The sequence below is a fragment of the Centrocercus urophasianus genome, unplaced genomic scaffold (genome assembly GCF_019232065.1).
Source record: "Centrocercus urophasianus isolate 14NV4802_14NV808 unplaced genomic scaffold, USGS_Curo_1.0 seq_58, whole genome shotgun sequence".
NCBI classification, from domain to species: domain Eukaryota; kingdom Metazoa; phylum Chordata; class Aves; order Galliformes; family Phasianidae; genus Centrocercus; species Centrocercus urophasianus.
Window position 1 is genome coordinate 790,088 of NW_024885177.1, and position 14,730 is coordinate 804,817.

Below are 14,730 nucleotides of genomic sequence, written 5' to 3' on the forward strand. Positions count from 1 at the left end.
GTTCCAATAACTAAATTATTTCTGACATCTTCATCCATTCCATTGCAGAAGGAGATCAGGTTCTGTGGAATTATTCCTGTTTAATTAAATCTACCTTTACTGTTCCAAATTAAGCCATGCTGTAATGAGTTCTGGTGCACAAGATGGATTGAAAAGCAAAACCAACATTTGAGCACTTGTATCCAGAAGCCTGAATAACAGCAGCACAGCAGCCCTATGCAGTACCTTCTATAAAGATGGAAACCCAGAACATATTTTTTGTTTCTCCAACCACGTCTTATTTGAGAAATGCTGTTACAAAGAGGTAATTAGCAGAGCTTCAGGTGCATGGTTTAGCATATTATCATAGTAAAGATACACTCTGCACAAGTGTCAATCTGCCCCCAACAATGTCAGCACACCTGAAGTCCTTGACAAGGCAAGGATAAGAAAAAAGGAGAAAGACAGGATGAGTGAAAGGAGATATATATATCAATAATATTGATCTCTCTGTATTGTGGTCCCTACAGACAAAAATGCTAACTGTGGGAATTTAAATAGATTCTGTTCTTTGCAAAGACAGATCAGCATTCAAAAACAGAGGGACACAAAGGTCACACAAGAAATCACCACCTTGCAAAGAACACCACCCAAAAAAAATCATTCTGTGAGGTCGAACAGCTTGCTCTGTAGAATTGGCAAGCAATTCGGATGTGATGAGAGAAATGGGCATTTGGTGCTGCCTCAGTGAAAACCCTCCAGGCGTTATTAAATCAGAGCTTGACTGAAAGGTTTGGGCTTGTCCAGGGGCACCTTGAGGATATGAATCAACTTATTTGTGTTAAACCAACCAAGTCATGATGCTACGCCAGGGCTGAAAAGAAACAAAGCATGTAAAAACCAACAGTAAGCAACAGAAAGCAAGAGAAACAATTATTGCAATACCAAAAATAATGCAACTTTGTATTGGCATTAACAACTTGCACATCATCACAAATGGAGTCTTGCTTCTGTAGAATACTGAGATTCAGCAATTGTAAGTTGGTATTTTGGATCGATACCTCTTTAAACTATATTCAGGCAGCTTTAATAATTACATAAATTCACTCTCCTGATAAGTCTCTGTGCAGAAGCTGTACATAAACACACAGAAACATACAAGAAATACTCCATTTCAAGCAGAAGATGCAGAGCTGAAAGGGCAAAACAAGATGCACCTTGATTTCTGTTTTCTAATGAACTCTTCATAAAACATATCTGCAAAATATATTAAAAGCAGCTCTAAAACTAGATGCTGAATGCTCCTATTGACTATCAGCCCCGTGGGCGCAGAAGTGACAGAAATGTGCGTGTCCTGTAGGTGGCTATGTTGCTCAACAGATTGCAAGCAATTCCAGCTGCATAGGGAACCAAAGCATCACCTTCCCATCCAAAATGAATTACAGCCCTTTTTGTGTGGGTTTTGATGTATCTTTTACAGGAAGAACACAACTTCTGGCTCCTTCCCAGGCAGTATCTCAATACGCAAGCACCTTAAGTTGCAAAATTAGGAGCACAAAGACACGTTGTGCTATGGAGACTTGAATAAATCCTGCTTTTGGTTCTGACTTCTCCTAGAGCAGTTTGCTGACAAGCCTAGTCAGAACAGTTGGTTCTAAAGTCCTCAAAAACCAAAACTCCCCCCCACAATCAAACCCTGATGTGCCCCCTGGTTTTATAGTGAAAGTCTCTGAGAAGATGAATTGTACACAGATGTAACAGGGAGAGAACTACTTCCACTGCCACCCACTAAAGCAAGACATTCTGGTTTAAATTAGAATTCACTTTTAGGGTTTTAGCTATCATCCCATAGGACTTCATTAACAGAAGGCCTCCTGGTTTTCAGAAATTAATGCAGATATATTTTGAAAATTGCTGTCTTTTCTTTAGATGCACTTTAGATGCACTTGAAAGCTTTCTAGTCTCTTAATTAAGCTGGGAGGTGGGATGAACTAGAAAGAAGTAGATAAAGAAACAATCAAAAAGTCACACAGTGAGAACATCTTCATTCTCTCCTTTGGTTCCTGACCTTTTACTTGCAGGGACCTGAAAAGTTATTAAACATGTTTTTATCAATGCTACCAATGCTAATATCTCAGACTTAAGTCTCAGCAACATCCATACCCATACCCATACCCAACTGCTCACGTCCAGCAGCGGTGATGTGAAAATATCCCCACTGGTTGTAGCTCTAGGAACACAGAAGTCATTGCTGATGAATGCATTCTCATCACTCTACAATGAATACAGTAACTTGCAATGACCTTTCAGAAGGAGAAAATAATTCCTCATGGACTAAGCTAATCCCTTAGCCAAGCTGACTTACAATAATGTCCTGCCTGGTTTTGAAAGTATTGATGTAATGGTTGTAATGGTAGTCATCCATCTGCCTCAGGATGGCTGTCATGCAGGCCACAAAAATACCCTAGAATATAAAAAACCAAAACATTTGATTATTTTTCTGTATTAAGCCCCAAAGCTCAAAGTGCAGCACCTGGCTCCAGGGTTCCACCCAATCAAATATCACTAGGCCCAATGCTGCACATATAGGTCTGTCCTGGCACTGTGTGTCTGGCTGCTTTCTCCTCTCCCTCATTCAGTTCAATTCCTAATTTTCAATAATTAAGTCAGAGTACAGCTTTCTTTTACACCCAGGGATCACAGTTTGCAAGAAAAACACATCCTCTAAACATCAGAATGAATATTTATCTATGTGTGTGTGTACATATATATGAATCACTACATTTTTAGTTGATCATATCCATCTGTAATTCCTACGGCTGACATGCTGGTAATAGCAACAACCTGAACTTAAACCTATGAAATGGCTATCTATGCTTGCCCTTAATCTTTCCATCTTTCTGCACACTTATACACAGTGCAAATCAGGACATAAAGCTTCCTACACTTTTAAGATGCAACACAGTAACCACAATTCCCATTTAGAGATGCCAAATCCTTCAGCACTTAGTCCTTTTTAGCAAAGGTGGCAAAAGAGCATTTTCTTCTGAGCAGAGATTCCTCGTGCATTAGAAAATGGGCTGAAACCAAATTCTCTGTGCATGGGGCCCAAAGGAACTCAGAATCACAGCCAACTGTGACTCAGCTGATCTGCGGCTGGAATGGAACCATCTGAGTCCCAGCACCCATCCACACACAGCGAGCAGAAGCCATGCTGGAGCGGCACAGAAGCGCTGCAGGAAGTGACGATTTCACAAACCACCCTACACAGCGAAACCTCCCAGGAGAATAAATTCCAGTATTACAGAGGGGAATGTAGTAAACGAAGGAAGGAAAGGGCTCTCACAATGTGTGGAGACTGTCTGTTCATTCCTATCACCGTGCGGTTGATCCTCCTCAGCAGGCGTTCCATGATCTGCTGGATGTGCTTGGCTGTGGGCCCCTGGGGGTGTTCAAAAAGGAAAATCAGACTATTTTCTACATATACTGTCCTATAAAGAGCTCCCTGACGTGGGAGGACTGCCCCAGCAGTGCTTAATTGCTATCTGAGGATGCAAAGAAGATGACTTACTACATAGCAACAGCTGATTTGAGTACTGTTGGTATAGGCTTAGAGAAGAGGTAACAGCACAGTTCATCTGTTCCAGCTTCACTGGCTCATCCCAGCACAGCTGAGCTGAACAATTTTATTTGACATTTGTCCCTTCATTTCAAATTACTCTTTTCAAAGCAACTTAGAATTAATTCCCATGACTCATAGGGTGCATAACTGTACTCCCCAACTGAATGACCATTGTTTCTATTCAGTGAGAAACCAAATACTCAAATCAGTGGCTCTGTAATAATCCACCAAGCCACCAAAGTAACTGAGAAGTGCATTTTGGTTCCTAGGAAGGAAAGAACTTTTCTTTGCACACAGCAATAACCACCAATTCAATCTCTGCATGACCTCTTTTTGGACACAGCTACTTTGTGTGAAGAGATTGAAAAAAAAAAATACAGAGCAACACAATAAAATTTCTATAAGCATTGGGGTTTTTTTTGAGGAGTTAAGGAAAAGACAGAATTAACCTTAATTTGCACCCCTGAGAGATCATGCTCACCACATCTTTCCTATCCAGCACTTCCAGAATGCTGCTCAGTAGCTGTGAGCTGGCCTCGTGGTCGGGCTTGTTTGAGTTGTCATCCAACTGGCCGCTCAGCTGGTCTATTAGCAGAGGGAGAAGAGCATCTCTGCATTCTGAAAATGAAACACAGCACCATATCTTGTTGGTTCTTCAGCAGTCCATATAAACAAGTAGCACACTGCAGCTTTCTGCTCTTAACTTTAGCTCTGACACCAAAACATACACTTTAACCCACTCTGACAGACTAAGAGAGACAAATAATCCATAATGGTATGTGTTACACCAAACAGGTCACACTCTTCCTTGATTTTTAAACCAACATGCTCCATCAGGATCTCACCATAGTTAACATTGCATAAACACTGAACAACAAAAAGTTTCAAGTTCTGGAGCCACTAAGGCGAGGAATATTTCTGCAGATGGATTTAATTGTGGACTACTGCTGATGATTGATTTAAATGCGTAAATGTGAAAGACATTTTTGTTTGCAAAGGTGCACAGCTCCACAAAGAAACCACTGACCTCCATTCACTACTCACCAGGCTGCTTAAACAGGTCACTCTCAACAATCTTGGTCATGCAGTTCAGCTTCTGTCGAACCAACTGGTTGTCAGGAATACTCTGGATGAAGTTGCCGAAGAGGTTGCTAACATGCAAACCACAGAGCAAACAGAACATCAGCATTTTTCACCCAGCGTGTTTCCATCCACACTTACACTGCCCTGCACCTGGGCAAGTAGAGCAGTTTTGCCCCTGTGCTGAATTGTTATTTTCTTATTAACTTGTTTTGTACAAACTTAGCAAAGCAATCAGTAGAACTGAACAGCACCCAAAAACTGCAGGCAAAAGGCTCTGAAAGTAAAATTTGCAATAAACATGCCATAAAAGCTTGTAAATAGGAGGTACTGTACATCCTCCATTGCCAGGGTAAAATAATCATACAAAATGAAAGCAGAATTTTGCACTGCTGAAGCCTAAGACACTGCTAGGCACAATGGCACATCCTTCCAGATGCCCCTTTCATGACAAATGATGACTCATGTTAATCTTAGACTCCATTAAATTAAATTCCATGTACATTTGCTGTCTGTCTGCTGTTGAGAGCAAATTATCCGTGTCAGAACAAGGAAGCATGAAAGGGAAGTTCCTGGTAAAGCTACGAACGCCAAAGAACAGAAGTCCACAGTGTCATGAATTTCTTGAAATAATACAATTTTTGTTTTGTTTTCTGACCAAGGTTGTGTCACACATTTCAGTCTACTTCAGAAGCACTCATTAAGAATTGGAAACTTGCACATTTCCACACATGGCTCTCCAGTCCTTAAATTTTGGATTAGAACAGATTCTCAAAGCTCCTAAGAAAAAGCAATTGAATGGCATAGACTGCTTTGAAGTAATCTGAGTTCCTCCAGAGCCCTGGAAGGAGCTTCCTATGAAATCACGCACTGCACACATGAGCACATCGTAATCAGAGCAGCTGTTTTTAGGAAAGTTTCTTATTTTTTTCCCCAACAGATGAGTTGAGTTTGGAGGACAAACTTCATTTGCTTACCTGAGTTGAACAGGGTCAAAGACTAGTTTGACATCATTGATGATGCTTGGCAAATACTTTAAAGCTGCACCCTGCAAGGAAAAGAGAGACAGAAAGCACACATGGAAACTGAGTGAGATTGGGCAGTTCATTCTGGAAGGGTGTAAAGCCTCAACAGCAATGCCCATGGCTCACGTGGCAAATCTAGCTCTGTCAAGAGCAAATATGCAGACACCTGCAAAGATCTGGCTTGAGATCAAATCTATGCATCCAAAAAGCCTCCAGCAACTACACAACTGCAGCACAGAGTGGAAAAAGTGAAGGAGGAAGAATTCAGAGCCAAGTTGGTTGGTTTTTTTTTGCAAACATCCTGCAGTTCCAGGGATTAAGCTCCTTCAGCACGTCCACACACAGAGGAATATGTTAAACAGTTCCCACAATGTGGCTTTTATAGATTCTATAGCATCCAAGCACCTGGGTGCAACCGTAACCAAAGGCCTCTGGGTGATGCTCCATGGCTGCTGCCAGCAGGAACTCTGCTTATCATAAAATCAAAGCTGGACTTCAAATGACCCAAATACTCACTCGAAGTCTAGAATCAATCTTTCCTTTAAGCACAGAAAGGCACATAGTTAGAAGAACTGAAATAAACCATCTAGAGGACTCACTTTGCCAATTTAGCCAGGCTTACTGCACGGTTGCTCTGCTCCTCCTTGGAGCCCAAACACAAGGTACATAATCCAGTCCAGGCCATAAAAACAAGCAAATACACAACCAAAGATGCTTTTAGGAACCATCTGCTTTTTCAGTACTTTCATTTCAGGATTATGTTCATTTCTGTAGTGGTGTAACATTTGCATCACCATCACTTGGCACCAGTGGTTGAAGAGCCTTTCATGCCATGCTATGTTACATCTTGGTTGTTAGCTTTCATCCTAGCAGTTGCTGTAGGGTTTTCAGCAAGAAGCTCACATCTTCATTTGATAAATTTTATGGTTTAAATGCCTTTTTTCCTTTCACATTCAGCACTGCAACAGACATTCTGAAGATTCTGGTGTGATTCATCTGCATGGGATTATGCACCTCAAAGCTTGACCCTTTTTCTGCCTTCCCCCAAATGTATCAGTTGATGTAATAAAAGGCATTAGCTCTTCCTGCAAATTATGCATACCTTAATCTTGACAGCCTCCTCTAAAGGACGGTCCATGAGGACATTGAAGGAGAAGAACAGCTTGCGTATTGCATCATTAAATTCATCACCATCTTCACTTTTCCCATAAAACCTATAAAAAACAGAAAGCAATGTAGTTACACACGTAAATCTAGGCTAGCAGAGTCACAGCAGCTGAAATATCATTTTATAGTTGGGAAGAACATCTTATATTTATCTCTTCTACAAAGAAATGAGTGCAAAAATGGCATTTGGGATTCTGCAGTTACCATAGGAGTAATTTCCTGATGAAACTTGTAACAGAAAAGCTGCATTTCTCTAGTTGCCAATGCCTCAAAATCCACTTGGTTTCCAAGAATCAAGTCGCTCATTTCTGTCTTTAAATGAGTTTCAACAAAACTGAAGAGTATTCTCTCCAGTGATACTGGCTGGAAGCACTGACTTCCATGAAGAGACACAGTGAAGATAGCAGTGACAAAGCTCACCTCAGGTACAATATTCTCGACTGAACGATGAATCGGAAGAGGTATTTCAAGGCTTTCAGAGCAGCAAACAGCAATTCTGTCTTGCTGGAGTCATCAGCATTTCCCACGTAACAGTTCAGCACTTTAGTGAGTTTCCTTTGGAGAATCAAAAAGGGGAATAAATAAAGACAGAGTTAAATTTCTGTGCATGTTCAGCTTCGTTATTCCAGAGAGGACCTACATCTAACAATCCCAAAGCAGAAGCTATTCTTTACAGCTTATTTTATTCTGAAGCTTTTGGCTTCCTTGGGTGCCACGTTTTTATGACCAGCTCCATGGATGAACCACGGCTGCCATATCTACCTACAAATCCCAGTTGTATTTTTCTTATTCCCTAAAATAAAGGAATCAGGGATTTGGAAAACCTATTTTAAAGTGGACTGACATCTTCTGCATGTGTCAGCTTTCTGCTACACAGAGCTCAAAGTGCTTCTCAAGCAACACTAAAGTTGCACTTATTCACTATCCAGTCTCTCCTGAATTAAAGGATGGGAATCTTACTGTCCTTCAACCAAAATCCTCTTCATTAAACAACTCCCAGCACTCCAAGTGGTGTGTGAGCAATAGATAAGTATATGACAGCTTTTGCACTTGCTCTGCTTCCACACTACCAGCATCCAGCTTTGAAGTTCAAAAATGCAACTGCTATGGGAAAACAAAATTACTCCCACCATCCTCAACTGCATTTCTGAACGTGAAGCACTGCAAATTTGTTCTACGTAGTTCCAGCAGCAGCAATACCTATTAGATCAGGCTTTTAATGAATTTATCCTCTTTGATCAATTCCCCTGTCCCTGCAGTGACTTACAATGACATCTTCCATACAGACTGACTGCAAGAAGCCTTTTTTTGATAGGAAAGCAGGCTGATAAACACAAAGACCCTTTTGTAACACACACACGCACAAAATAAAAATAAAGTGTGAGTACTGCAGGTCAAAAGACAGTCTGAATCACACGCCCTTAATGCAGCATTTGCCAAGCCAGCAGCATCTTGTCCTTGCAGAAAGGAATTCTGACAACGGAAACTTTTAAGAAAGTAAAAAAGCTAACTGCAGGGTTTTTTAATTTCCTGGAAGCAGAGAAGAACAGGACAAAAACCAATCATCTGGGGTCTATGCTGTTGTGACCACATTAGTTTAATTCACTATCAGTGTCAGAGAGATGCTGCCTGGAGGTCAGTCTGTAGGTTTGTGGTTACAATACTTACACGTATGCGAGAGTTGCACTGAAGTGTTTGTAAATGTAAGTTTCAAGTACAGGGTTGAAATGCTGGAACTTTATGTCTCCAATCAAAGAAATAATAAATACCTGCAAAAAAAAATTAAGGAGAGAGATGATACAGAGATGCACAATCTTCAACTAACTGCAACACAACTCAGTCTCCAATCATGTCATTGGTTTTTGTTGATTTCTTTTTCTAATAACGTTGATGGAAAAAGTCACTCACCAGTGCATCAAACACAAGGAAGTCATAGGTTTCATTTTCTGACATTTCCATCATTATGTTGAAAAGTGCATCAAGAGTGTCTTGCAAAAACTAGAGGAATGAATAGCAAAAGTGTCAGAAAGGAGCACTGGAACACTGCACAGGAGTCTGTTCTTTTGGATCGTGGTTCCCCTCCAGCCTAGCTCAGTTAAACTGCGAAGTCATACACAAAAGACCATTTTTAAAGGGATCTTATGTTCATTCCTTATGTTCATTCACATGCTGCTCATGATGATCATCCTATTCTCAGTTGTAAGAAAAGATCCTCCTTGCTCTTATCACCTCTGATTGTCCCCACTTCATTTCTGCTCTACTGCTTCGTTTAACCAGCCATTATTCTGCAGCTAGAACAACAATTATCCCTAGCCCACACAGGGAGCTCTTGGGTACAACACAGTGATAAACCTTCAAAGTATCTGCACAACAAGGAGACTCAAATCTCTGTGTATACCTTTACAATTTCTCCTCCTTCCACCTCCATTAACTTCCTCAGGTTGTGGGCAATGTTCTGAGAGTTGGAACGCCAGTTCAACAAACCCAGCAGGTCAACTAGCAAGGACAGAACATCAGCAATTAGAAACAGATTACAACAACACAGCTGACTTAATGGCTGTAGAATAGTACAGAATAAGTACTAGAGGTTATTTTTAGAATCAGCTTACAAGGAAAAGTCACACCGTGTTGTGCAGAAAATTACCTCGATGTGGCTCTTTTGTCTTGGCAAGAAAGTCAGCTTTGCTATTAATGGAAAACCTTGATGTACTTTGATAACATAAAGCATCCAGTAGACAATTCTGCAGGAGTCTCATTCACTCAGGAGAAGACACCTCAAACCAGGACATTTACAAGAGTACATGACTTTTCTTGTGCTCTGCTCTGTGTTTGCTTTAGAGCAGGAACTCTAAAGCAAATAAAGGCAATGCTGGTGCCAACAATGCTGGGACTGGGCTGTCACTGATGTGTGAAGCAGCAAGATTAAAGTTAAAGCAGTATGCTCACATGTGCCACAACGCCATAGACATCTGCAGAAAGAAATGGCCCTTTTAAATTCAAATACACAGCATGAAATACCACTGGGAGGCTAACAAAGACCTACCATTCTGGGTGAGTTTGGTAGAGCAGATTAAAGTGGCAATCTGGAAGCTGTCTTTTGTACTGTCTTTGTTGGGTGTAAAGTTGGCTAGATGGTGCAGACTCTTCCCTGAGGGGGTCTCCTTCTCCTCCATTTCCACTTTCGTATAAGGAAGAGTCAAATAGCACTTTGCATCTTCCATTTTCTTGTTATCACCCTGTTGGTTGACCACAAGAAAGAGGAGGGTTATCTCACACACCGAGCACTTCTCTGAACTCTTGCAGTTCTCATCTGCAGATACATTATCCACATAAACACTTAAAACATAGGGACAGCCACAGAAGGCTTTCAACACACTTTCATGTCTGTGGTCATTTACTTGCATTGTTTGGACTTCTAATTTTAAGGAATAGAAGTTGCCTGCCTCCTGCCAATGAATTCAGCTCTTTTAGAGAGTGAATCAAGCCACACACTGTAGGAGTTCAACCCACCCCATCCCACTGTAGCTTTCTACAGCAATGCATTGCTTCTTCCTCTTACTGTGATGAAAGGCACCATATCTCTCTCCCTGTCACACACTGATCTTCTAAATGAGGTGCTCACCAGGCCTGTTTGCTGCTTGCTGTCCAGTGAACAACGGGAGAAGAAAAGCATTGTACACACACTAGTACGTACCAGATTTGTGCCCAAGTCAGAAAACCTATCCCTTAAAGCTGTGTTGATGATAACTTACAAAAACAGGCCACTCTGCCATCATCCTGAAAGGAATCACTTAACATTCCCACAATGATACACCAGTGTTTACATTGCTTAGAAAAACATAAAGTAAGTCAAAAGAAACACTTTCATTAATTACACCAAAGTGAGGCCAGCAAATGCCAGAGCTACCTTATAAATAATCAAGTTGTGTTTGCCATCCTGTAGCGTTGTTCCGTCTGCATTCATCAGTTTCACAAAGCCCATGCCAAAAGCTCTCTCAGACTTATCCCTTGCTATAAGTATAAAGAAAAAAAATGTATTAGGAATTATCTTAATTATGCCCATACTGTTCATAATTCATGAAGCATCTTTATTTAGCACCATCACAAGATAATGTGTTGGAGGTAGAATGCTTCATGATCCACAGCAGAAAGCTCATCTCAGGGCACTTGGCTGATATCTGCAATTACAGAAAAAAACTTCCTCTCTGAATCAATCTTCCTTCTCCACGCAATTTCAGTGGCTAGCTTTTTGATAGATGGACAAACACAATTGTGCACACAGATTTTGGTAGGGATTTTCAAACTGACATGTGACTATGGATGCAAAAGCGTGTCACTGCATTTCTCAACTGCCTTAAAAGATTTCTTCCAAGAGACCAGTTTGACTTTACTGATCCTGTTTCACGTGGTTCTGAAGAAGTCTGCCGAAGTTTTGGCTCTAAATTTCTCATTTGCCTTTCACCAGTGTAATCAGAAAACCTCCTGTAAGATCATTAGACTGAATGGGACTGAACTGTGTGAAGGTCTCAAAAGAAATTAAAAGCATAGCTATACACAGAGAAGCACTGACAAAAGTCTTCCAAGAGGGCTAATGCTCTGCTCCCTATTTAACTCCAGTTTTAGAACAAAACCAGCACTTAATCTTTTATTAAGGCTATAAAAAGCTTCAATTACTTGTCTTTGCTTCCAATGACATCCCAACGTTGGAAACAAGCAGAATGCAAACTGGTACAGCACTGCAGAAACTCAAAAATCTCAATGAGTAGGAAAAGGGCAGTGCTCTGTTGGGCTTCTCTTTGAACACTTACATTCCTGCGATGATCGATGACGAAAAGTGAATCTTAAGTGGCAACGACTGACTTCCTCTATTGCAATGGATACCTACAAATGATGGGACATCATCATCAATTTACAGGACATTATAGTTTTAAATTAGTTTTACAACAATTTTAATTAATTGATTTTAAATCAGGTCCTTTTTCTACGCAAAGAAGCAAGATTATAAATTATGCACTCTTACCTTTACAGTTTCATACCAGTATGGTTGCTTGACTTGATAATAAACAACAGACTTATACTCAGAGACACCTTCGTAACCAGCACCAGGATGGATAGCTTTCTTTGGGAAAAAAAAATGAGGGTAGGGGGGGAAAAGAAAAGGTGAGGTCTAGAATGAAAGACAGGAGGTATTTGGGGTTGAAAATTTTCAAAGCATAGAGCTTGGGGAGTTGCTCAAAATCCATGCTTTCCAACCAAGGGATCTGTGTCACTTCATTTTTTACTCACATTTGATAATAACATAGAAAATTAGTGACTTCAAATCACTCATTGAGATCACCTCTAATCTCTCTTGTTCAGTATCATGCAGTCCTTGCTCACAAATTGAAGAATGAAAAAGATCCTATGCACCAGAGCTACCACTATCCAAATGAGCAGCCTTGTTCTCCTCTGCAAAGGCCATCATACCTCTTGGAGATTGCCATCCTCGTCATGTACAGACATGGTGACTTCTACATTCTTAGGAGTCTTCTTCTTCCCTTTGTCAAACTCTCCTTGTATCAGAGTGACATAGATATCATTTCGAACATCACCTAAAATCCACAGCACTCAATGAGTTCTTTTTACTGTATGGAGAGTCATAGAAGTTCCCCAGTTAATATCTAACATCATAGGGTAACACATCATCCTTTTCCTCTTCATAGCTATTGACAGCAGCTAATTCATGGCACCCAACATCACACCATTTCATCTTCATTTCCAATTGCAGAAAAGTTTTTACAACGTACCACTGTATTTTTATTTTCAGAGACCTCTGCCTTTATGCAACACCTTTTTAAATGCAGTGAGCTGTGTAGGTCTAAAGTAGTTCTGAATGGATAAAGCAAAGCAGGGTCAGAACTGTAAGCAACAAAATTATCTTTTCAACTAAAGACAGATCTTCCTCCAAGGAGGACTGATGCTATCATTTTTCAATATTTCTCAAAGAAGGCATTTTCACACAAAAAAATTGGACATCACCTTGAAATATCACAAAAAGTAAAAACAAACTGGCTTTAAGCTATCTTTGAAATAAACCTGTTCATGGCAGAAACTCCAGAATTTCACATGTCTCTTCTACTCCACAGAAAAGTGGAAGAATGTGGGACCTACCAGGAAGAATTATCTCAGGAAATCCCATTTTGCGAGCCACAGCAGTGGATCTGTCTACAAGGTGGGAAAAATCCTTCTGAACTTGTGCTAGGTCACCAGGAAGCAGCTTCAGGGAGACCCAAAGACCTAAAAAAAGGAAGGGTAACATTTGCTCACTGGGGTAAAAACCAGACATACAAGAGCAGGAGAATCCAGTACAAAGTACCTGGAATACGCAGTCAGTCATGTTCACTTAAAAATATTTTATGCCCACAATTGATAAAACAAAATAAAATGACATAAGTTGCAAGCATCAGCTAGAAAAGGAGGGTATATTTTCACTCAAGTAAGAACAGATCCTATTTTTAATCTCTCTAGCTCCCAAAGTGCTGGGGTGGCAGCCACTGGTACAAAGAACATTGGTTTAGCTTGGTGAAGGTAGCAAACTCCAGTAAACATCGATCTCTGGACTTTCATGAGCCATTTACTTTCCTCTGTAAGCAAGAGGAACCTTTCCCCACACCAGCTTTTCACGTCCTGCCTGACTGCTGTACCTTGCCCTTTATGATTCACTTCCTTTGCAGCGATGACTTTGTTGAAGACAGAAGTGAGGGGCTCATTTTCTCCAATCACATGGGAAGTTATCAGCGGGGACATAATTAGCTGTCGCTGTCTGATGTATGTTTCCATGGCAATCCTGAGAAGAACAACAACAGACTGGGAAGTGGATAAACTAACACCATGTGCTCTGCGAGACAAGGGCTGGCCAACAGCTAACTGTTTTCCAAGTAGTGTAATTACTTCTAAATTAGGACTTTTTCTTCACCTGCCTAAACCCAACTGAAAAAAAACATCTGAACTCTCATCACCGCTAGTCTAGGATTAGGATAAATAATTTGTCCCTAGTTAAAAGCTCTGTGAATACATTTGTAGCATGCTGAACCAGCAGCCTTAAGGACAACCACAAAGGCAGCCAGTTCTACTTTGCTCCTTTTTCCATCCACAGACTGCCTTGTAGAGCAGCTATGGCTATGGGGAACCACGCAGCTCAGCAGGTGGGGTCTTTTGCTCCCATTAGATGAACTGAGCTCTGTCTTCATCCGGGCCTCAGAGCTGCCCCCAGGAGATTATGTTCATTAACCAGCCTTAAATTAACATGACTAATGACACCACAGGGGTGTTGAACCTCTCCCTGCCAAACACATCTAGCGAGCCTGGATGTGGAACCAGATTACACTCCTGTTCTCACACTATCAACAAAGAACTAAAGCATATAAACATCCCCACAGACTCCCCACCCCTGCAGAGGCAACAAGATTTGGGTCTAAACTCAATCTGATTATAAGAAAAGAAAAACAGGGTTAAAAAAAAAAAAAGGAGACTCATGTTATTCTGCAAATTAAAATACATCCTTTTTTGCAGTCTTGCAGGTGCTAAAATGGTAGAGACATACAACAATCTCCCCTGAAAATATCTTGCAACAACATAAGCTACACCAAATGGATCACTATATTTAGGACAGTAATAAGCTGAGTCTACCCAAACAAGCTCCGTTCTAATTACTGTAATGTGCTGAGAAAGTGAGCAATGGGAGAGCAGGCAGAACACACACAAGTTCTAACATTTCAGAAATGCACATCACAATGGGGCCTGAATTTCTTTTCCAGGAAGAGGGAGAAATCTCTTTATAACTCTTTTCTGACTCGCCCTGAAAAGCTACAGGCTGGC

The 14,730-nt window shown here is 40.8% G+C and overlaps 1 protein-coding gene across 7 annotated transcripts in view; it reads right to left on the bottom strand.

Annotated features, from left to right (window-relative positions):
- The window catches only part of DOCK5 (dedicator of cytokinesis 5), a 74,557-nt gene that overhangs the window by 31,492 nt on the left and 28,335 nt on the right, over nucleotides 1-14,730 (bottom strand). For all 7 annotated transcript variants that reach the window (XR_006171633.1, XR_006171632.1, XR_006171631.1 and 4 more), the window contains exons 12-28: nucleotides 13,557-13,699; nucleotides 13,024-13,149; nucleotides 12,340-12,464; nucleotides 11,894-11,992; nucleotides 11,682-11,754; nucleotides 10,781-10,884; nucleotides 9,917-10,109; nucleotides 9,272-9,369; nucleotides 8,782-8,871; nucleotides 8,542-8,642; nucleotides 7,294-7,428; nucleotides 6,809-6,920; nucleotides 5,659-5,729; nucleotides 4,646-4,752; nucleotides 4,083-4,219; nucleotides 3,326-3,421; nucleotides 2,345-2,443 (exon numbers count right to left, since the gene is read on the bottom strand). Coding sequence is in view for 2 of the 7 variants with exons in the window: in XM_042836209.1 (XP_042692143.1) it covers nucleotides 2,345-2,443; nucleotides 3,326-3,421; nucleotides 4,083-4,219; nucleotides 4,646-4,752; nucleotides 5,659-5,729; nucleotides 6,809-6,920; nucleotides 7,294-7,428; nucleotides 8,542-8,642; nucleotides 8,782-8,871; nucleotides 9,272-9,369; nucleotides 9,917-10,109; nucleotides 10,781-10,884; nucleotides 11,682-11,754; nucleotides 11,894-11,992; nucleotides 12,340-12,464; nucleotides 13,024-13,149; nucleotides 13,557-13,699 (1,909 nt within the window). In the remaining 5 variants the exon portion in view is untranslated. The remainder of the gene's footprint in view (nucleotides 1-2,344; nucleotides 2,444-3,325; nucleotides 3,422-4,082; nucleotides 4,220-4,645; nucleotides 4,753-5,658; nucleotides 5,730-6,808; nucleotides 6,921-7,293; nucleotides 7,429-8,541; nucleotides 8,643-8,781; nucleotides 8,872-9,271; nucleotides 9,370-9,916; nucleotides 10,110-10,780; nucleotides 10,885-11,681; nucleotides 11,755-11,893; nucleotides 11,993-12,339; nucleotides 12,465-13,023; nucleotides 13,150-13,556; nucleotides 13,700-14,730) is intronic.